A 23,871-nucleotide genomic window follows, 5' to 3' on the forward strand; every position below is an offset into this window, starting at 1 on the left:
ATTTCACTGGAAAGGTAATTACAGTTATTGATTAATGCACATTCATTTTTGCATCAGCAGAATACTTTGAAAGCTGCAACTAGATGTAAACCAGTATATTAAGATGGTTACGTAAAGTGGGAAGATGCTGCCATCACTGCTATAAATAAAACATTTACCAGTAGATGGATTTGTGTGTTGGAGTGCATAATGTAGCGTTAGATTGACAAATTAAAAGAAAAGTGCACAGAAGTTGTCTGCAATACACATACTCTTTGAAGTTCCTGATTCTTCTCTTCAAGTTGAGCTTCTAAGTGTCTCATACGTTCCTCAATGTTTCCATGTCTTTCTTCTGCCTGTAAAAAAATAGAAAGACTTTCTGTAATTTAAGTGGCTTCATAAGTTTTTATTTCAGTAAGTTTTAAACAAAACATAAAGCAAGCTACTACTAACTGCAAACTTAGTTTTCCGAAAAGAAACTTTATTTAAACAGGCAGCTGAACAGCATTGCTTGAAATGTGTCAGCTACAAAGGCCTGTTACATCCAAGCATCAGCAAAACATTGGAGTTATTTATGAGCAATGAAATCAGCCAAATGTAACATGCAGACTGTGCATGGTTTGAACACAAACCTGCCATCGTAAAATTGTAAGCTCCTGAAGCACTGAACTGCACGATGGTTGATTATCAATAAAAAAAAAATAAAATAAGTTAAAGAAAATGAAAACAAATCAGATGGATTCTATTTAGCAATAGAAAGTAAAGTCCAGTAGGACTACCTTCCTACGTATGGAGATCATTTCTTGTAGTTTAGCTTCCATAACATATTGATAATCATCAGATGAGGTAGAAGAGGTTGGATCAGACTAACAAGTCAAGGAAAAGGAGAGGGACAAAATTGAAAAATCAGAACTAAAGACACTGACACTGAACAGAACACAGCACAGAATGCTTAAAAGAAAAGTGTGACTGAAAATTTAATACTTTTAACTGACAGATTTTTACGTGGAATAAACTACACTGATACTTGGTGAATATGATGCAGTTGATGCGGAGAAACTGAAAATAATGGAATGCTAAAAAAGCTATCAACCTACACATGGAGGTTCAAGGTTAGTGATGGCTGGCTGATGACATATTACTACAGAGTGGATTCAAAGCAATACTGTCTAATCTAATGTTTTTTTGGAATTATGGCAAACTAAACACCAGAACAGGACTCTGCGAGGCCAATGTCAGAAAGTCCTTTATAATTCTTCTATCATTTTCTAGGAAAGAAAACAATGCATAAATACTAAATTAATGGATCGGTCAGTTACAGAACTGTGCAATGTTATGGTACATTCCCTAATTTCTAGAAAACAGAAAGAATGTCAAAAGAGACAAGGCTCAAGCTTTAGTATTCCATTTTAGAATACACTACATAAGCCTTTTCATCCAAACAAACAATATAGTTTTCATCCCTTTGAAAGGATCCACCCTGGTGGATCTCTTTGGAAGATCAAGGTCATCAGATAAAAAAAGAACCTATAAAAAAAAATTCATTAATAGGAATGAAAAGTCATTACCGAGTATAGAAATGGTAATCCATCCAAAGATTCATTACTACTTCTGACAGAAGTTGACCTTAATTAGGTCATTTGTTGCAAACATGAATATTCATGTTATTGTCATATCAAACAAGTCTATGTTATCATTCAAAATGAAAAAAAGCCCTTAAAGAAAGGGAAATGCTTTGGGATTTGTTGCTATGGAAACAGGAATGTGCATAAGGCATATAGACAGTGCTACTGATGACTTTGAGTTCTGAGCTCGCACTTGTCAAACGCTATTTCATTCTGTCAGATTTACCCTCTCTCAAAAAGAGAACCTGAACTCCATCTTTAGGTGAGCAAACTTTAATATGTACAAGAAATACTAATTTTACAACTGTATTTTTTTAGTGAGACTGCTTTTGATACTCTTGTCTACTAATGATTTATCAGAATAATTAGGAATGGATACCAAAGTAATTCCAGATGTACATTATGACTTAAAATTACCCATAACTTAAACTCAGTAGTATTATCAGGACCAAAAGATCAGACAGAAAACAAGCCTGCGGTCTAGAGATTTATAAATATAAACTGCAGCTTTTGATATGAAGACATCCATATGAGAAAATCCTGTTTTGTATAAATACAAGAACAATACTTAACTTTGAAGATCACTACTATTCTTTTCAGAGTAAGTATATTCACAAAACTCAGATTCTTGCAAAATTTAAGGGAAAGTCAGTATACTTTGTAACTAAGCTCATTTAATAAGTGCATTTATCATTTCTGATCATGAAGCAGCCGTATTGTGATGTTTTTGAACTTATTCATTATCTGGAACTATTTTGTCTATTTATTACGACTTGGACCAGTGACAATCTCTTTATGATTTTCTTTATTTTATCTTTTAGTTTTACATATTAGTTTGTTTCAGCACACAAATGCTAATGCACTGCTTCCTCTCCTAATTGGATAAATAGAAAGATAGGGTCGAAAAAGTTAAGTCCCTGTGATTGCAGAAAACCAGGTCACGCTATCCCTTCCACAAAGTGACCAAGCTTTATCCTCCTCTGTAGAAGACAGACTTTTCCCCTTTTTGAGTCCTGGCTGCACTATTGGTTCAAGGCCTTCCCTTAATGTGTGTCCAAGGGTCAGGAGAAGATTTGAAACTATCAAAGCTGTGAGCTGATGATGGAAAAGCCTTAAGTAATTCCACCTCTTTTGAAACCATTTTCATTGAGGGAGATGTAGAACCCATTGGGGGTATCATCCTACAAAATTAAACTACTTAGAAGCTTCATTAGCTGACTGCAAACTTTAAAAGACAGTTACTTAATCTTCATGGCTTCTACACACTTAATTGCAGGTTAATGCAAAATATGAAGATAACCAAACTAATACGCCTAGGTTCAAAGGGGATCTCATTTAAGTCTTCTGCTATGTGGTGCTGTCTGTCATAACCTGTCCTTGAGAAGCCAGTCTAGCTAGCTATATCATTTACATTTATTTTTCAAACTAAAAAATAGATTTTCAGTCCAAACCATGCCATACCTTATTCCTTAGCAGGAAACAGTCTTTTCAATGCATAAAATAATTGTGGTATTAGGCCTAACTACTATTTGGAATAGGAGGAGGAATAAAACTAGTGTCAGAATTATGTATGTTATCTGAATTCTTATACAGAAAACATTTTTGAAAGAACGTGATGTTCTCTTAAGATTCTTATAGCCATCTAATTCTGTTATTTCATAACTTCCTACTGCTTAAATTCAGTAAGCTAGATGTTTAAGATATATAAATCTTTTTGCATGATAGTTTTCAGTTATTTCACTAAGAATATTAAAATGTTGATAGGTACCTCCTTGTTAAAAAAGTCTTCCTGAATGTGGCTCAGAGTACCTGTACTTCGTTTTCCAGCATAAAAGAAAACAGAACTGATCTCCACATTCATCTCCCTTCACATCTCTTTGGTAGGCTAAAGAGACTTTAAAATTAATTAAAATTCACTATGCCTTAGAATCAAAATAAATGTCATTATTCTAAACACTTAAAAGGTATTTGAATATTTTGTTTCCTTTATCTATGTGCACTTCATTTATTTGTTCCTAAAGTGTTATTCTGTATTACTGTAAAAGAATCAAATTATTTTATAACTGAGACATTAAACAATTAGGCTCAACTGCTTGTCTGGCAGAGGACAAGCACAGGTGTGCAGCCTTAGTACCCACCCTGGCCTCTAATGCTATTTAGGGATTTTAAGTCCTGGTTCTTACATGCCAAATGCATGAGCAGCCCCTGCAGCAGGGACATGAATCAAAAAGGTGTCCTCTGTAAGGGCTAGGGAGACAGAAACACTGTCCTCCCTTTTTCTCTCACTTGCAGAAACCCACCTGTAGGCAAAGACCTGCAGTAGGAAAGAGCAGCCCCTCCATCTCCTGGTGTGCTGAGCTGGAAGACACTCCCAAAATGAGGGTTTCAACACCTCTCATTGCCCTTTACGCTGAGGAAGGCCCCAACCTGGGTCTCAAAGAGACCCTTCCAGACAAAAAGACCTAGCAATTCAGCTATTCCCTAAGGGATTTGCAAATGCCTCCTGCACAGACTCCCCCAGGCTATATTGTCAGGATCGACATGCCTGGGGCGGCTACACTTTGTTGTTGTCCATGTGTGTTAGTCAGCCCCAGGCATTCCCACCGGAATAGGCTCTTTGGGAGACTTGGGAGCCTACCATAAGAATATTGACTGTCACGGTCTCTGCCTTGTGGTTTGAGGCACAAGGCAGAGGCTGACACACCAGCGTTAGTCATATTCCCGGAGCAGAATTTCAGGTACACGTGAGACACAAAGGACAACTGTGGACTCTGAGGTTCATAAACAGAAGTTGGATTTCTTCCGACTTGCTTTGCTAAGAGTTAATTGAGTTAAAAACTTTCTAAAGTGGAACATGCTTGACTACTTGCTTGGCAGACCTTACCCTACATTCTTCTTTTTAATACATGACTTGCATGCCTGTTCACTAGTACTCTGTACAGAAGGATTAGTAAGACACATGGTGTGGTATTCAGCAACTAGCATTTAAAGCATTTAGCCAGCACATTCAGTTATAAATAGTTTTCTAAAATTGTGTATCTTAGACTGGATTAAAAATATATGGACAAAACCTAACAATGTCTGACCCCTATGAGATACCAGCATGAGTCTTAATGCTCACTTTGCATTCTATATGCTATGAAATAGCAAAGAAATAGCCAGTATAAGTCAGTAATAGACAGGAAAATTTTGCTTTGAGGGAATACCGAAGCAGCTTGTATTATTGCTCTCTAACCCTGTTAAAACTCTGCTGCTGCTCCTGCTGCTAATGCACCCACAAAAAAAATGGTGCTTTCACATCATCTGTTACTGTTGGCACTGCACATTTTCTAGGTCTTTGCACCTTAGTTGGGAAAAAAAAAAAAATCCAATTTCAGATGCAGAAAGTACCTGTACAGTACAGGTGCTATAATTTTTCTTCTTCATGCTGAGCTGCAGGAACAAATCTAAACTTTTCTAATGGTACAAGCCCATTTCCACAGTTTTGAGACCTTGACTTTTGAACACCTGCTGTCTCCAGATTTTCTACTGGCTTCTTATGGCACATATTCTTTTGGCTATCCTTTGAATGAGTGAGTTATTCAAGAAGAAAGAATGCGTTCTTCAATTGAACTATCCAGTTAAGGGTGAAAATAGGTGATCATGGTGACTGAGTCACAACAGCTCACAAAGTTATCAGCTACTTGATCACACGCTCAGTTCTAACCCGTTACAAATGTGACAAAATGTGTTGGCTTAAGTCACCCCTTTTTCTGAAAGCCAACCTTTCAGTCACTAGATATGCACCCATTCTTGCCCCTCCTTCATTCCCCCACTACCTTCTACACCTCATAGGTTTAGTAAGCAACTCCTTCCATTTAGCTCCGTCAAACTTGCTTCTTTAATTTCCTCCTCCTGTCAGGACAAAATCTTCTGTGGAAAGGGAAGCACAAGAAGAGGGGTGGTTTGAGAAGACAGTAATGCGTTGTAAATGTGGAGTTTCCTTAGGCTTCCATCCCCATAGAAGATTTTATCCTTTTTTTTTTTTTTCCAGAAGAAGATTTATCAACTTCTTTTTCCAGCTAACACATCATCTACATTCTCTCCCTTGTTCTCAGAGAGGTTTCTGTCTTAACCACATCCACTTCTTGCAGGAGAACTTCTTTCCCCTCTTTGCATCCTTTCCACTGCAGACCTTCTCCTTTCACTGTCGTGCAGCTTCTTCCCTACTTAATGCAACCGGATCCCCACATTGTCACAAAACAAGCAATTGTCTCTCACTTGCCTCCGACTTTCAAGTCATTTTTTTTATCACCTTTAAAATAAGCTGAACGTGCTACTATGCTAAATGTGGTTTATTATGATTATGATTTCCTCTTCTCCATGCCAGTGCTTCTCTAATGCAGTTAAAGCACTGTCGGTATTTCTGGTGACCTGCATACAGGAATGATGGAGTAAAATGCTGACTGCTCTCTTGTGATCAGAGAAGTGACATGGTACCTCTGTTGCACAAGCACCCGAGGGGGAGCGTGACTACTAGTGGGAGTGAGTGAATGGAAGTAGGTGGATGCTGGCTGTCTCCACTAGACCCCTCCTTGAATACATGCAAGGAGAAACCATGTTTGACAGACTAACCATCTGAAGACTCTAGACGCTCCAGTGTCTGTCTCTTCTGAGGAAAACAAACATCTTACAGGATAAAGAAAGGTTTAGTTAATATTGGAGGGAGGTGCTTTCTACCACCAACCGTCCCTTCTCCAGGGCAGGCAAACAGACCAATACTGTGAGAGTGAGTACAAGGTGGCTCAATGAGTCATGGCAATCTAAATCTTGGGATACATGCCGAGAGCTGTGCTACTTGTCATGACCAGAGAGATACCAGTGCGACGGCCAGGCAGGACAGCACAGTACATGGGATCATGCTGTTCCAGGTTAGTCTGCCACGGGCTGACTAACCCTCCAGTTGCTCACCCAATGGGCAGAACACAGTGAAAACAAAGCCAAAGAAAAATTCAAACAATTCAGGTAAATTTATGGGTACTTATCTGAGTTCACTGTATAGTCCAAACTTTTGGAAGTTCACTCCTTATGAACTAGTTTGGGCATGGAAAAGTAGCAAAAGACATTCACTAGCCCATATATATAAAAAAAGAAAAAAACAACTTGTTTTAAAAACTGATACCATAGAAGGATCTCATTCTACATCCTTCTTTTGCAGAATCCCAACCCAGATTTATTATGAGAAAGAGTATAATAAATTGAATACAGAATTGTAACATGCATATTTTAAACTTGGGGTGGGGGGTGGGTGGGTGGTGAAATTACATCCAAATCCAGAACATGTTTCTTCTGTTTTATCTCCACATGTAAATAATTGGTCTTACATTTTACCCACAGTGAAGCAGTCATTGTTTCCAGTTATCCCACACTGCTTTCCTTTAAAAAAACATGTAAAATATTAGGCTTAACTCACCTCTTTCATATGATTGTAACCCCATTAATCTCAGAGAAGCCACTTTCATTGAGGTAGTACAAAAGAAAGGAGAATCAGTTTTGACTTTTTTGCAGTGCAGAAAGACTAGCTGATTCAGGGGGCTCATCTTTTACTTGGTATACGCAGACATCGCAGTGACCATAGCTCAGGTAGGCAGACTTAAGGTAGTCTGAAGCCAGCTAATTTGAGCCCTACTGACAACGTGCATGTTGGCACAAAGCTCAAGGAAGGCAAAATTAATTAAACATTATTGAGCCCCTTAGGTAGGTCTTGCAGCTGTCATTGAATAGCTAGTGTGGTAACAGTATACCAGCTAGCTAATTTAAAACGAAAGTAAGCTGCAGTGACTACAACACCGTCCTTGGTTCCGAGCTACATTTATGTGATCCGTGAAAAGTGTTGGACTTCAAACTTCAGAGCTCTCAAACCAGCACTTTAATAAGCTCTACAGTTTGCAAAGACGCTGTGTACAAGATATATAAAACATAAGCTTATTTGGCCTATTGGCCAAATTCTGACATTCTTCATGTCATGTATTGCAAAAAGACATAATTTTAAATAAAATTAAGTTTTTCATGTAATCACAGAGAAATGAACAGAACCAGCATTACAGTCTAATATACTTCTTAGAGTTTCCCGCTTGGCAAAAACTTTGATAAAGTACATCAAAGTGAAATGGGGTGGAGCATCAGCTCTGTTCATAGCTCTCTAACCACATCCCATGAAATAATGTAAGACGACAAACGGAGATGTATACTGCAGCTTTATGGTCACAGTAACAACAGTATCTCATGGAAGTCCCTGAGTGCTCTGCATGGTTGAAATGGGATTTCTTCTTACAATCTTTGTCATTAATATATGTTCAAGGAAAAATGCAGTTGCAAGAAAAGACATGCTTGAGACTGCAAAATACTTACTGGTGCCTAATTGCTGGAGAAATTATTCAGGAAAAATCCTCTTAAAATAGAAAACAATATTTTTAAGCTACTGAGGGCATTACAATATGTGATTATTTGTTGAATCAGAGACAACTGAAAAAAAGAAGTTAAAATGCCAAGGGATTGCTCTTATGTGCACCTGAGTTTTTATTAAAATGCAATAATATTTGTTTGGTATTTCATGTAGCTCTCTTTGTGCTGATTCTTCTTTTTTTCCACCATTTTCCACCCCTCTTTCAAATTCCCACCCACTCATATAAACCTAAAGTGGACAGCACAAAATCTTGATTACTGAATAATGATCTTGCCTTAATAAAATTAAAAAAACCCAAACAAACCCAAAACCATCAAATCCCCCCAAAGCTTCTCTTTCTTTCTACTTCTCAACTAAATTACTTAAAAATTGGACCTCATTAGTGAGTTGCTCAGCACTTAAGGCTTCACTATAAAGGGAAAAACATGAGAATTGAAAAAATCCATCAAGTATAAAAATGGGTAGGCACATAAATAGCTAGAAACATTCCTTGGCAACAGAGAAAGGAAAGCTTAGATAAATCAGAATGATATGTAATACAATCTCTTAAATGCATTTTTCTTTATTTGTCTGATTTTAAGAGATGAAGAATAAACATATTATTATATGTCTTTATGCAGCTGAAATTATTAGAGGCCAAATATGAAAACCACACTACTGAAAATTTATTTTTATCTTCTTATTTTTTCTGCAAGAAAGCTGCCATATAATAAATTTATCAGAAAAACCAGCTTGAAGTCCTCTCAGGGTTTCCCATTTGTCTTTGCAAATATATGATACAAAGAATCATTCAAAACAAACCTTGTAAGTATGTACTGCAGGTTGTCTTCATTTGTGTTGTACAAATGATCCCCGCTGCCATTAAGATTTGATTTTATAGCACTTATTGGAGTGAAAATAATTGTTGTTTCATATACACGGTGGATGAAAATGTCCAGAAGAACCAAGTATGTGTAGGAATGAGATTTCCCCCTGCCCCTCTCCCCTTAAATTAGAAACGCTTACACAGTGAAATGAATCCTCCTAGGATAAGTAATGCTGATGTATTAGAAATATGTGACTCCTTTGTAAGTATAGTCTAGGCTAATTACAGATAACTACTTTTCCTATTACCAAAATGCTAGGAATTACAAACACGGCATTGAGACCATTCCTGGTTAAACTTGTGGCACATACTTAAGAGGAAACGTTTTCTCCGTTCAAATCAGCTTGACACTACTTTTGTTTTGAGGTGAGGAATCAGGATGCAAATCAACGTTAAACGGTGGGGCTTCTGAAGTGAACCTATTTCTCAGGGCAGTACCTTAGTCAGAGCTGCAATTCTCTGAGCCAGCTCAGCCTCCACTTCGGGTAAGGTTTCAGCCTTCCTCATCGTCTGCTGCAGCTTCTGCTCAGCCAGCTCTAGACGCTCTTGCAGCTGTCTGTTTTTGTCTTCCAACTGAAGGCCAAAGATAGATAAACAGGTATAAAAAATAAAATCAGAATTAAGATTTTCCTTCAGTTTCTCGGGTATCGGGGAAGCGATCAAAACCTCACTACATAAGCATAGATACTCCACAACCTGGGAGAGCTTATTGGAAAGGTATTAACTCAAGCATGGAACCCTGTAGGCTGCCAATCTCACTAATGATGAGTGATTTGAGGCTCAAGGATCATATGAAGGTGAAGAAAAGGAGTTGTAAAATAGTACTAATGAAGATGAGCAAAAAAGCTCCTCTCATTGATGCGTTGTTTATCTGAGCAAAATAGAAGTACTGGTACCAGTAAAATGAGAATTTTCTAAATGGAAATATTGAGTCCATCTCACAGAAAAGTGTATGTATCAGCTAAAATGGGACAGAAGGACAATTCTAAAAGGATAGAATTCCCAGCAAAGTTTATGAACAAATTGCCAAATGTAATTTTCTGAACAAACACCAATCACATATTAGGAAATGTTAAAACTGACAATTGGTGCTCAGCTAATTCAGTCATGATCATATCCTGGTTGCTATTTGCTTAATGTTACAGCGGTATTGTTCGTGTGAACCTACAATTAAGTTTCATTTTACAGAAGTGAAATTGTTTAATCTGTGATAACCATTAAAGAGAAACACGAAGACTTTTGATTAACTGCAGTATTTTCTGGCCTACTGAGATGCACCACATGGTTAAGAATTTTTTAATGGCTTGACAAGTGTTTCCTGCTTTCCTGTTCGTTCCAGGTAACAGAAGACATAATGAAAAAGGAGTGTGCTTTTAGATTCTTTTTTGAGCCTTCAAAAGCATGAAAAGGTAGGCTTCTCACATCACAATGCTGCAAAGCAACTTTAAGTCTGCCTGTATATATTCTAAGCCTAGTTCTATTGATGGCTGCTTTGAGTAGGTAGACCTCTGCAGTACAGTGGCAGCAATGAAAACTCTAAGGACAGAGGCAGGTCCCTTACTTTTCCATTGTTGGGTGTTTGGTGTTGGATTTTTTTTTCTAACGGTTGAAGATACCTCTTTAAATAGCCAAAGGAAGCTGGCAGAAGCCAGAGAGTTTGAGTTCTGACGCTTTAATTTCCTTGAAGAGGTAGGCATGTACCTATATGTACACACATACAGAGGGATGCGTGCATGTCTGTGTAAATATATCTGCATACAATCATAGAAGCAGAGATTATCAGATCATACAGGCTTATTTCTCATATAGCATTTTATATTGTTTGAAGACATGATAGGTGAAAAAAATTACAGAAATCTGATACCGAGGCTGAGGAGCAATTTCATCTTTTAGAGTCTGAATTATATTCATTTCATGTTAGCTTTCGGTTCACATTGTATTCTTCAAGTTACAAACCATTTTTTTCTCTTCACTTTACGGTTCAGCTTTTGGAATCACCGTGGAAACAAAGTACCATAAGAGAAAACTGCACAATCATGTTATACTCTTTTTGAAAAGATAGTCAAGGATCATTCAGGTTTGTAAAATTGTACCTACACACTACTAATACATGAAATCATTAGAATCTATTGTATGCAAATTTCGGTCTTTCCTGCAGAAGGGAATTTCTTTTGCTTATACTATTTTTCTGATTTTTTTTTTTTGTTTAAAAATAAGATTGAGAAAATCATTACATAAGAAGCAAAGATAATCCTTTACTTAAGGGATACGATGATGTGCATTTATGCAAGACACTATTAGAAAACACAGCTATTTTACCATGTCGAATGTACACATTGATTTGGTATTCATGGTTGTAGTAGCTGATATGAAGCTTAGAGATGCTGAACAACTTGGATTTTTTTTTTTTAGATTAACTGATCTGTTGATTAAAAATCAACAGATTAACCTAATGGAAACCTCCTACTGTAGATCTGCCCCCCTTTTTTGCATTAATTTTCGTTGTGTATGAAGAAATCAACTGACTAATGCAGATACTGCACCTGACGTAGGATGGCTTCCTTGTTTGCCAGTTCATTTTCCAGCTTATCGTTCATGTCATGTATGGAGGTGGATTCTCTCTGTGCACTGAGGTAGCGCTTCTCCAGTGTAGTTATTCTTTCTTCCATATCTTCCTTTTGTGCCATTGCCTGACGTGACCAAAAAAAACCATCAAGAACCATGCAATTAAAACGTTACATAATTTTATACCAGTTTAATTTTCATGCTAACAGTCGACAGGGATGTAAGGTATGCTCAGCAGTAATTTTTCTGCTTTAAAGAGAATTTATTTCCTTTGGGATTTCTTGTAACTATGATATTTAAAGCGATAGCTGTTGAGTAGAGCAAACAGAAACAATCCTCATCTTTTGTATATTTTTCTAGTTTCTGTATTTTTCAGTGCAAAAAAACCAGCAAACGCAGCTCACATTTACTCGTTTGCTTCTTAAACAACAGCAGGCTTGATTAGAAAATAGAAAAACTGCTATAGTTACATAATAATAGAAATATAGTGCAGTGATGTGGGGGGAAAAAAAAATGTATATGCGCATTTCTACTCTTATTTCTGGGTCCTGCTAAAATTTTCTGCTGAAGTACATGTAGCAGACAGCAGATGACATGTCCTGAAATTTCAGGAAAACAAGTGACCACAATGTTGGATATATAACATATGGGTATGCGATCCATATATGTTATGGATAAGGATTTCTTTAAATTCTTGAGCTATTTTTATTCATGTATTACAAGCTGGCCTCACTGAAGTCAATAGCTGTAATTTAGACAGATTATTCATTAGTATGTTTATTACATTGTTTATTTCTCTTCAGTTAATTTTAGTGAAAGCAGAAAATTTTATTTGTTTTAAACCTGGGTCTAGCTCTTGAGAAGACTTACACGTTGCTACGTAATCTTTCACAAGGGAAATATTTACCGATGAGCATGTCTTGCTGTTTGCGTTATATTACATTATGAAAGCAGTGTTGAAGTAAGTGAGATTATTTTTCAAGTAAGACACAAGGAACATACAAATTGATCCAAATAGCTAGTCCTAAAATGGACCATATCCAGGTGATCCTTTTGCATATTGCTGGAAAAAAGCCCATAAAAATAGTAATTATGTACATAATTCATTAAAAACACACAGAAAAAAATTTCCAATCATTTATCCAAGTTACACAATACTAACTACCCTTCTTGTTGCAGGTATTTAATTTTCTGCATTGGGAAGACTGTCTTTTGTGGCTGTATGAAATAATGAGGACAGGCACTTCCACCTTTACAAATACCTTTCGCAGCAGATTTTGCACTGATATTTGGTAATTATTCTACACGCAAATGTATTAGTGGCCACTTTGCTTAGGAAGTGAAGGGCTGAAAGCAAGTAAGCCCGTAGCTGGTGTAATACGGTATTTAAGGGAGAAACAGCAAGTGGCCGAAACAGCAAGTGGCAATCAAGTGTCCGTGAAACAGCAGTATTTGTCAAAAGGTAAATGAGAGTGGAGATATGAGAGACCCCTAGTGATATAACGTAGCGGTGGTGGAAAAGGAGAAACCTATCAGTGCAAACTATTTTTTGTAACCCGATAAAAGTGATACAATACTTAAAGAGGCAGAGTACAAAGATGTGAAGACACTTTGAGGCTGTGTCAGGCATCAGAAGTTCTGAAGGAACATTTCTTCCAGAATACTAGAAATAACAGGTTAAATATATACATACATATGCATGTATATACATACACACACAAATCCATATGAAATACCTATATTGTAGGAAGCAGTGTAACAGAACGATAACTACTCTAATTTCAAAATAGCAAAATAGATTCTAGAAGCCAACCATCCACACATATTGAGAACATCCACAGTAAGAAAAGATACTCTGGAGAGTACTAAGGAGCACCACAAATTTAAGAGGAGGAAAGAAAAGGAAAAGTGAATTATATTTCCATTTATTGAGAGAAGGGAATAGCATATTATAACAGGAGTAATGAGTTACCACACGAGTAAATATTGTAATTGATCATATAAATAACACCATTTTATGAAACAGCCCAGGAGTTTTAAAAATATACTTTAGACTATCTACATGACCAGCATCTCTATTTAAGAGAGTTCATCTTAAAAACTTGAAATGGCTGAAAACTTGCCAGAATGCACTCTAGTAAGACTAAAACACAACGGAGTTGGCCTTCCTCCTATTAGAGTTGCACATATACAGACCCACTTTTAAGAACACGGTTTTATAACGAGATTTCTAGTACTATTTCTTAACATAAATTTTGTGTTTCCTGTGTACAATGGCCTTTACCAGTGTTCAGCTTTTGCTTCCTGTATTCATTGGCCTCTATCAGTTTGTGCTGGGTATCACAGGAACAGCAGCCAAGAAATAAGAGGTGAGCGTGGTTAACTCCTTACCTCTCTAATGTCTCTCTGATATTTACTGTTCATTTCTTCTGTTTTAATGAGCTCCTTTCTGGCGGTCTCTGCTTCCTGCTCTACCTCTCCCACCCGGGAAGACAGTGCAGCCAAACGCTCCTTCATTTGTGCCATTTCGTAGTTTTGCTTTTCCAGTAGTTCCTGAAGTTCAACAACTTGACTGGCTTCATCATTTGAGTCTATGGAGCCATTGGATAGGCGCTGTTAACAGAAAAGTGACGTTATTTATTAATTATCTTTTAATGTGACTCTATCTAAAGAATTTCTAAAACAAAGATTATTTTAAAAATTACAAAAGCAACCAGGAAGAGAAAAACAGTAATTTTCGTGGTCGATAAGACAGGTGTAGTTATGAAAAAAATTGCAAAACATTAGTATTAATTAATGTCAAAGGATTCCAGAATGTAACATCACATAGAGAAGTAAGTGTCTGCAGAGCAGAATACTATACAAAAATAGCTTTAGTTTGACATTATGGCTATTCAAGTACAAACATGACTCCTAAAAATCTCCAAATTGCAGGTGTATGTCTTAGCTAAACTTACACAGCATTTAAACTTAATCAAAGTCTATTTCATTTGCAAAATAGGCCATGCTGCAAACAGGAAGCAACATTAATAAATCACAAATTCACTGGACACGAAAGTGCTTGGAGTCTAGACAACACACTGGTTCAGTCTGTATTAGAAACAAGTTCTGCTGAAGTAATTTGTGTGTTGCTGAAAGCCCTGGTATGAATATAGTTATAAGGAAAACAATCAAAAGTCCAGAACACCTTATTGCATTTGGAATATGATCCCAGGAATATGATTTATATTGCAAATAAATGATTTCAGGAGAGAAGTGTGTTCACCAGGAGGACTTGCTGGCATTGCCTCATTATAATAGATAGTCCCAGCAACCTTTTCCAGCATAGGCTAAGCCATGGTTTCAGAGAAATGTAATTATCTCATGCCAAAAAAAAAAAAAAAACAGGCAAAAAGAACAGGCAAAACCAAAATTATTTGATTTTGACCTATAACATGAAAAAATAAAACCAAAGTACTCCAACCTGTCATTAACTTTCTTGATTAGGTGCAATTTTATCAGTTAAATTTATATTATGCAGTATGGGAACAAAGTATTTCACTGTAACTGTTATTTTAAATAAGGTTATGGTTCTCAAAGAGCATAATACAGGAATATTGGTCCTAAAAGGTGCTTGTTGTCCTTCAGATGGTAGGGTGTATAGCAATGTATATATGAAATATTCCTAGCAAGATCTGAGAGGAAACCAAGCTTGCTTTCATTAGTGCTTCTGTATTGTTATTGTCAAAATACATTTATACAGGAATCTTCTAGCAAATTCAAAGAACATTACTTCGTTTAATGGCTTTAACCACATTCTTTCCCCAATCAGCCATAAAATGAACCCAGATCAAGACCACCTGCCCCTCTGCAGATCATTAAATAAAATTATTTTAGTCTAAAAGTTCATTACATCAAACAACTCAGTTCCGAAATTGCTTTCTTTATACTAGTTAATTATATTATCTTGATGCTTTATGTTAGCTGCTGAGCCATCATTGATCTACTTTCAGGATACCACGGTAAGATGACAATAGCAATTTAAAAACTTATTTACATTCAGTTTGTTGTTTGGAAAGTGTTCAGTGAGTCTGCTTGAATCAAAATCCCATTAATTTGCAGCAATCACATATGTAAACAAAATAGTACTCAAACAGGATAAAACATTCTAACCGTCATACTTTATTCCATTGTGTAAATTTGAGATAATCAATCACAGATAAAAAGAGTTATTATAATCTGTTTTATAGTTTTAATCTCATACAGCAATTTTAGTGGTTGTCACAGATGAACAAATTTTACCATGCATTGAATTTGCCCTGCAATTCTCTACATTGCCCAGGAATTGCTGCAAGGTTATAATAAGCCAAATACCAAATCTGAAAAGCAATAAATGGCACGTGATCATATACCTTATGACATATTGACCATGGTCATTTTGAAATGGCAAGCTTCAATATCTAGGAGTATGTTCAATGGCAGAGAATTTTTTTTTCATTAATAATTTTTTTCCTGAATATATTAATAACCAAAACACATAAATTAAATGTGAAAAATATATTTTTCCTACTAATTTACTTAATATCCGAGATTTATGCAAAGACAAAAAAAAAAATGTATTTAGTATTAATCCCTCACCACTAGACAAATGTTATGATTGCAATTTATTCATGTATATATTTTGATTCATGCACATAAGCTTCCCTCATAATTATTTGATGAACTCTTTGTACAAGCTGCTTTAATTCTACTCGTTCACTTTTGCTTTTCATTATTCCTGTATTCATATATAGAGCTGGTTGGCGTTTAAGATTTCCAACTTACAAAAAAAGTCATCATTTTGATTTTTCATAGTATGATTGGGATAAAAAAAAATTCTTTCAAAATACAATTAAAAATAAAAAGCTCAGCTTAAAAATGGGTATTTTTAGAATTTTGAAGCATACTTTAAAAGTTTACCTAGGAATTTTAACTGTCATTTTGTCACTTTTATGCCTTACTTTTATTTTATGATCCATCCATTATATGGGTACCTGACATGGAGTAATCACTCCAAAAGACCACAGGCAGGAAGTTATTAAGCATTAACTCAAGAAGTAACTGACATAACATTTCACAGGTTCTCTGGAGGGTTTTTACCAACAGTTTTATGGTCATACTTTCCCCTCTCTTCCAAACAAAAAAAGCTTGAACAAGAATGTGAAAATATGCTATGCTGGCAGAAGTAAAAGGCATCCTGTAGATGACACCGATTCAAATGCATTTTCTGAATCAGCGAACGGAGCAGGAACCTCCCATGCCCCAGAGGAATTCCCTACAGAATAAGTTGAGGGGACAGAACTGCAGCATCTTCTCTACTACTGGTTTTGTGAAGAATGTCCATGTCCCTTTTTTTTTTTTTTTTTTTTTTTTTTTTTAATCTGGCTGATTTTTTTGTGCTGAAATATTTCCTGGTGCTCAAAGAGTTTCCTGTTGATGATGCTCTGTATTAATCGCAATCCATTTGTAAATAAACAGTTAAATGCTTATAATAATGAAATCTAAGTTTTTAATAGATCTCTGTTAATTATTACCTGAAGCACTAAGGGAAATCTTCTCAAAAGAGCATGCATAAAAAAAGTTTCAAAGTAGACATTCTTTACTCTCATATCCCTACACTATCCAAAATCCCCCATATATGCAAGAAATAGTGCCAAATTAGTACGGGGGGAGGGGGAAGAAAGTACTGAAAGTACACTGAAACAATTGGGAAGTCAGGGCAGGAACGTTAAAGAAAACTTTCTAACTGGTTGAAACATTCTAGCACAGAAAATGAAAAATGTACATGGTCCCCAGATCTGGCTTACAAGTCTGTCATCCAGATAGCCTTCAACAAATTTCATGATGCTGTCTATCAAATGTGGTTGTGAAAAAGCTACATATGGACACATTGCTTAATTTCAATAATTTCACGTAAAAGTATCTACTAGCAATGGCTATTTTTCCTTGAAAAAAGAAACGTGGCAAATAGCTCGTATGTTGCAATGCTTCACTTTTTTTTTTTTTTTACTAACTAGTTTATCCAATAAAAAATAGTCCATCTGTTTCAACCACATTTACTTATTTAGACCACAACGCTGCAGAAATGGTATCATCATATATTCTTGACTTCATTTTTTTTTTTTGCTTTCTACAGACACAACAGGTACACCCAGCTGCAACGCGTGCACACCTGCTACACACGCCGCAAGGGTCTCTGCCCTCTCCCCCTGCCCCGGGTTTCTCAGCCAGATGAGAAATCTGGTTGGCATCAGCCTAATACAGCCTCAGACGTCTTTGCTTGGGCTAGTTCAGGGCAACTACAATCCATACCCAGCAGTAGCACTTGCTTTCCTCATCCCTGGGAAGAATGAGGGAAAGAGCAACAGGAAGAGGAAGGCCTGCTGTGGGGTTCTGGAGGGGGGGTTTTTGTGGTATATCACCACCTACTAGATAAATAACTGAGAAATCACCGTCCATACTAAGGATTTCAGAGGTACTCTTACTTCATAAATAAAGCTTTCACACTCAGCCAAATACAGCGAAACGAGCTAGGAGGAGAAACAGAAAGGAGATGATGTAACTGTCAAGTAAATCTGATGACAGTGATGGTATTAACTACAGCAGAGGTGGCATACCGCAGAGGAAATCAAAGTTAAAAAAATATCCTGTAGGACTGAGTGCCACAAAGGGTAATACAGATTAAACAAGAAATGTCTGTGTGTGTGAGAATCTTTTAATCGCTTATGGTCTGTGGAAATGGAGGAGGGACATAAACGTTCATGTTCCCTACCGCTGAACGGTATGAAAAGGAAACCAACATCCCTGGTATCAGATTTTCTTTCTTTCAAGATCCAAAAAGCACAGCAGTAAGGCAATCTGCCGCTTGTATAGGAGCGTCAGCAGGGAGAAGGACAGCAAATTGGAGCATTACACATAAAAATAAATCCCCCCTAGATTGTTGCTTCGCTCCTCTATTCTCTCTGCCATGAAATAATAAAAGGAAAACCAGCCGCAGACTGGTTTACTAGTAAAAAACAACAACGGTAAAAGGAACACCAGGAGAAAGTGTAAAACAAGACTAACCCAGAATATTGTAGCCTCTGTTGATCCATTTCATATTGCCCTTTCAATTAAGCTTTAGCAATAATACTGAAAGCAAACTGAGTGGACTTTGCTTTTTTTTAAAAAAACCCCAACTTTAAAACTTTTAAAGTCTAAAGTTTACTTAAAAAAAAAAAGAGTAAGCACACCAGACTACAGCAGTAGGCAAAGAAATTGTAAAGTTGTCCCCAGGCTATTGATTGTGAAATACTTCTCCATTTTATTTTGTAGAAAGAACCTTACAGTCAACTACGTGGCATACCCATACAACATGTGTATATGTGGCAAAATATACACAGGAACCTAATTTTATAAAGGCAAACCCCAAGAACAGTAAAAAGCACCTCTAAGTGATATTTTCTCTCTAGTTGCAAAACATCTGGCACAGATATATTTGGGCTAAATACTATCAACCAGTTATTAGTTACATATTTTGTGCTAGAATTTAACCTCAGAGAGTGGTGAGAAGGAAAAAAAATAATATCTCATGGGGTTACCTCTGAACAATCAGCAGTGGAGATAGGATTCATTTACTTGATAGAACTCCTCATCAGTGCCTCTCAGTTTGTGGTAGTACGAGCACAGGTGATTCACACGATGTTCATGTGCATAAGCATTTCCATGCCGGAGGTCTAAATTAAGCTCTGTCTAACCACAAGGTACCTTTGAATAATTGAAAGTAATCTTAAAACTCAGAAGAAGTCTGGTCTTCTAGAATTCCTAGAACAAACTAGTATTTTTATGGTGTAAGCACTGGTGGGTTTTTGTTGTTGTTGTTGTTTTTTTTTTTTTTTTTTTAAAAAAAACAACCTAGAAGTGTGCCTTATGTCTACTCTTTACTAAGACACTCCCTAAATTCTTTTTTAGAGGGGTACTGGCAAGTTCATTGCACCATAAATCCGTAGTGTCAAAACTGAAGTCCTCACCATGTTCTCAAGTCAGTATAATGTCATTGTGGTTTTTGAGAGTTCATGCTGAACAAATTTCTCTCAGGCTCTTCTCCTAATGTTCAAGGCAACTCTCTGTGTTTGTTAGGCTGGCTACCTCTGGCAAATAGCATAACCCAGAAGACTTCTGACTCTATGTTACACTGCAGTTATGTCAGAATTGAGTTATCTTTAAAAACATGAAAACTTTTGTTAAAAGCACCCTTTTGATTATACATATTTTTCTTGACACATAACATGAAATCTAACATTAAAATGGCTTTTCAAAGGTCTGCATATAGTGAGTTCTATTTGCTAACTACGTGAGGGTTCATTTGCCCATATAAATATTGTAAATATATGTAAGCAAAGAACACAAGTTTATGCAAGTTCTCTCTGAACCTTATAACATGCCAAATCAGGGCATTTTATTTTTTCTTTTTTTGCCAGTATGAAGTTGGACAGGAAAGCAATGATCTAAAGCATACATAAAAAAATAAAGCAGTAGATAAGGTTCAGCAAGGAACTGTTTTCAGAAAACCCACAATATTTAGAAAAGGCTATAAAAATAAGACAGAATTGTTTCCAACTAACAGAATGTCATCGCTGCAGAAGCTCTTGGAGACTGGAATATACTGTTACCTGCCTCCAGATGTGACATATCCTCATATCTGCCATAAGCCTGTGACCCTAACACTCATGGTGACTGGACTTCAAGATATCTTTTACTCCCTGTTATTCTAGGATGGAGTCTCAACCTAAAGAAATGTCACTGACTCCATTTTGTGAGACTTCTTCCTTCATCTTCTACTAAGGCAGGTGTCAACTGCTGCTCTATAAAATATGGATGTATTTGGTTACTTGCTCTGACTTTTGGTCAGTCAACTGCCGATATGGCAGCTAAGATACGAAAGCTTTCCTGTACTTCATATGCAATATACAGAATTTCAATGGTATAAATCACTTTAGAAATATTTTGGATATACAACATGATCAGTAGTAGTACACATTTTAAAACCTATGTTATGTTTAGACTCTCTTTGAGCCAAGATAATTCCTACGAATAATATGTATGTAGAAAATTCAACATGAGGAAGAGTAGGAACAAAATGCTATAAAAAGTATAAAAGCTTTAAAAACAGGTGTTTGTTTTTTGGGTTTTTTTTTTAAAGCTTTTAAAACAGTTCGGCAGACAAATTGGAAAATTTTGTCCCAAATCCCAGGGAAAAAAGATTATTGTTATCTCTGTAGTGGTGGAGATGTTCCTTCCAACTTAGAAAAGCTGGCCATTAAGGCCAGATCACCAGGGGAGAGACAGAAATACTGCGTATTTCTCAGGTCAAATAAACTTGTCTGAATTCTGTAGTATAGAAATACTAAAAAGGAAGTAAAATAACCACCAAAGGAAGCTAAATTATACACATCACTTGACTTTATGAGAGTAAGAGTAAAATTTAATGCTGCAAAGAGCAATGTTTACTGATGCTGTTTGAGATGTAAGGATAAATGAATAACAAGTGACCAGAGGATGCTTTTTACTATTGTGTAGAGTTCTTCCACCCCTATTCCGTTCAAATGCCTCATGCAAAAGGTTTAAAAGAAAGTCAATTATATTAACACAGATACATAGCTAAGCGACAGCCTAATCACAAGTGACAACAGAACAAGCAAAAGCAATATGATCATCAGCCATATAATCAGCACACAAACCAGAATGTGAAAAGCTATGCCAAAAATAATAGCATTACACCTAAGCTGTCACAGTGATTTCTAAGTGGTTGGTTGCCTCTTCATGTTTGAAGGCTATGCTACTTCTCTAGGTTGTTCCACATCTTTTGGTCTCAGGCAGTAATCTCATAATCATTAGAGGTCTCCTCTTCAGTTACTATGAATTTTCTCCAACCTCTAATCAACTATCAAAGCTAATGTTCTCTCAACTGAAATATTTCTTCCCCACCTCAATACTGATGTAAAAATACCTACCTTCTCCAGCACTTTTCTCTCCAAATATCCTTACTTTCTTGCTCTTTCTACCAAGCCATCAAAAGACTCCAGCTTTTATTACTACTTTAAAGATCTGGAATAACTCTGCTTCCTGTTCAGCTTTCAGCTCTTATTCTTCTTTCTGATGCCTGTAATCATCCATCACACTTTACTCATTTTGCAAAATGGGGTAGAGGGGGAAAAAAAAAAAAGGTTTACTTGAAAAAAGGTGGGCATTTTTCTTCTCGTTGCTGGTCTCTTCCAGAATGCCTATTTCTCTTTTACACTGTTAGAAGAGTTTCCGAGATCTTACACAGGAGAGAGAAATCAGTTCCTGCTTCTTTATTATAAGGGCTAGTTAGCTGCCCAAACCAAACTATACATGCAAACCCCACCCCCATTTGCCTTGACTAACTCCTTTTTCTTGGTAGTCTCCCCAGCCTACCATTAGAAATGACCGGCCTGGCAGTAAATCATCCAGCAGAGGTCACTCAGCCAATACTGTCAGCTAGCACACTGCTTGAAGCATAAAATTCCCCTGCAAAAGTAATGAGACTTTTAAAGCAGTGTTTTAACAGCCTTGATATGTAGAAGTATATAGGGGTTTCTTTTAGGTGAAAAGGAAAAGAAGCTTTTATGACTGAAAGACAAATTAATTTATATGAAACAGACAAAGAGCTGATTTGTTGAAAAATTAAAGATCTGACTGAGAAGGCTATTGATTTATCATGCAAATAATGCAAAAGTAATGCAGCTTTTCAGTATAATAAAATCCCTATGCTATAGTGTTGAGCACTAAGTATTCATAGTCATGCAGACATACTCAACTATTAAGCAGAACAGTACTTACAAAATATTTGCCTAGACTCTTTCAGAGAGAATATTACATGCTCTCCCAGATTTACTCCTTAGATTCATGAAGACTTTTAATCCCAGCTGCAGTTTTTATCCATGTTTCCTTTCACTCTGAAAACTCCTCACCTCCCCAGGTGTGTCAAGCCATCAATCTTCATTAAGTCCCCCTCAGCACACACTTCTTTAATTAGCTTTATCAACATTAATCCAGAAAGGGATGATTAGAAAGAAAGCTAGAAAGATATCTGCAGTGCTTGGAAACAAACCCATCATCTGGTTAGCAAATGTATTTTGTGTCTGCAGTGTATTATTTCTTTAATTCAGAGTGTGAATGCTTTGGGGCAAGGATCACGTCTCCCACTTTTTTTTTATACATCATGCATTCTGACTGCACTCAGTAAACAGCAAAACAAGAAGTCCTTAGAGCAAACTTTCTCTGAGTTACAAAAACCCCTTTGATGGTTGGTGTTCAATCCTTACTAAGTCCTCTTTTAAACTGGTGCTTCTGATGAGGGCTACACGTGTCCTGCCTTCACTCCATTCTCTGCCATTCCACTATGCTGCCAGTTAAAAGGAAAGATTTTTTATCTATTCATTCAAAACAAAGGAGTACATGTGACGTAAATTAATAAGTAAAAACTGAAATGGAAAGTTTTCTTCTGCAGTTTTCTACTGACCATACAACGTGATCAGAAAATCCCAAAATAGTCAAGTCCAAAAATGGAACAGATTCTGATGAATCACTGCTCCGAAGGAGACCTGTTACTTTTATTATATTATTTCATTTTCATTTTATTTGATCTGCACTCTGAACATTTTAGCCCACTCTGCTTTGGCAAAACACCTTTTACTCCTACAGGATACAATGTCTATAATTGATGTCAATGTTTTAACAGAGTTTAGTATTTATAAACTAGCAGCTTTTGATTTAATTATTGGAATATATTAGTGTTATGAGTAAGAAGAAAAAATGTGATTCTTAAATGAGCTGAATGTGAACTGTCTGAGGTACATTATAAGGCAAAATACCACCAGCTGTTTAATACATGTAAAAAGTAATTATATACAGCTCTGAGTTCCTCATAAAATGTACCATTATTTATTTAGGAGGAAAAGGTCATTGTTACCCCAGGACTATTGGACTGTTTTACCTGTCCTGGCACGTGTATCTGTTTCCACGTGCCTAAAATGTTCTAGTTTATTATTCTGTGGGGAAAGGAACAACTATGCTGGTAAAACTGCCCTTACTATGGGTAGGACCAGTGTGGTATACCTGTTATAAAAACTTGGTAAAAACACAAAACTAGTTAATGAGTTTTAATGGTACAGTCATGCATCTTGGAATAAGGAAGAGTTCTGTTATTAGCAGGTTATAGGTATCATAGTGACATATGAAATACTAAAAAAGATAAAGGTACCAAATAGGGACAAATAGGCTTTGTATTTTACTACTGTTTACAAGTTGTAGTTACAAATGTCAGCAATAAAGTTTAAAAATAGAAAGAGTGCGCTTCCAAGGAGAAACAC

At 36.4% G+C, this 23,871-nt stretch overlaps 1 protein-coding gene across 1 annotated transcript in view; it reads right to left on the reverse strand.

Annotated features, from left to right (window-relative positions):
• The window catches only part of PPFIA2 (PPFI scaffold protein A2), a 358,129-nt gene that overhangs the window by 56,773 nt on the left and 277,485 nt on the right, over nt 1–23,871 (reverse strand). Inside the window, exons 8-11 of the mRNA XM_075496320.1 lie at nt 13,871–14,092; nt 11,458–11,604; nt 9,353–9,487; nt 252–335 (exon numbers count right to left, since the gene is read on the reverse strand). Coding sequence (XP_075352435.1) covers nt 252–335; nt 9,353–9,487; nt 11,458–11,604; nt 13,871–14,092 — 588 coding nt within the window. The remainder of the gene's footprint in view (nt 1–251; nt 336–9,352; nt 9,488–11,457; nt 11,605–13,870; nt 14,093–23,871) is intronic.

This window comes from Mycteria americana, chromosome 1 (assembly GCF_035582795.1).
Source record: "Mycteria americana isolate JAX WOST 10 ecotype Jacksonville Zoo and Gardens chromosome 1, USCA_MyAme_1.0, whole genome shotgun sequence".
Classification (NCBI taxonomy): Eukaryota; Metazoa; Chordata; class Aves; order Ciconiiformes; family Ciconiidae; genus Mycteria; species Mycteria americana.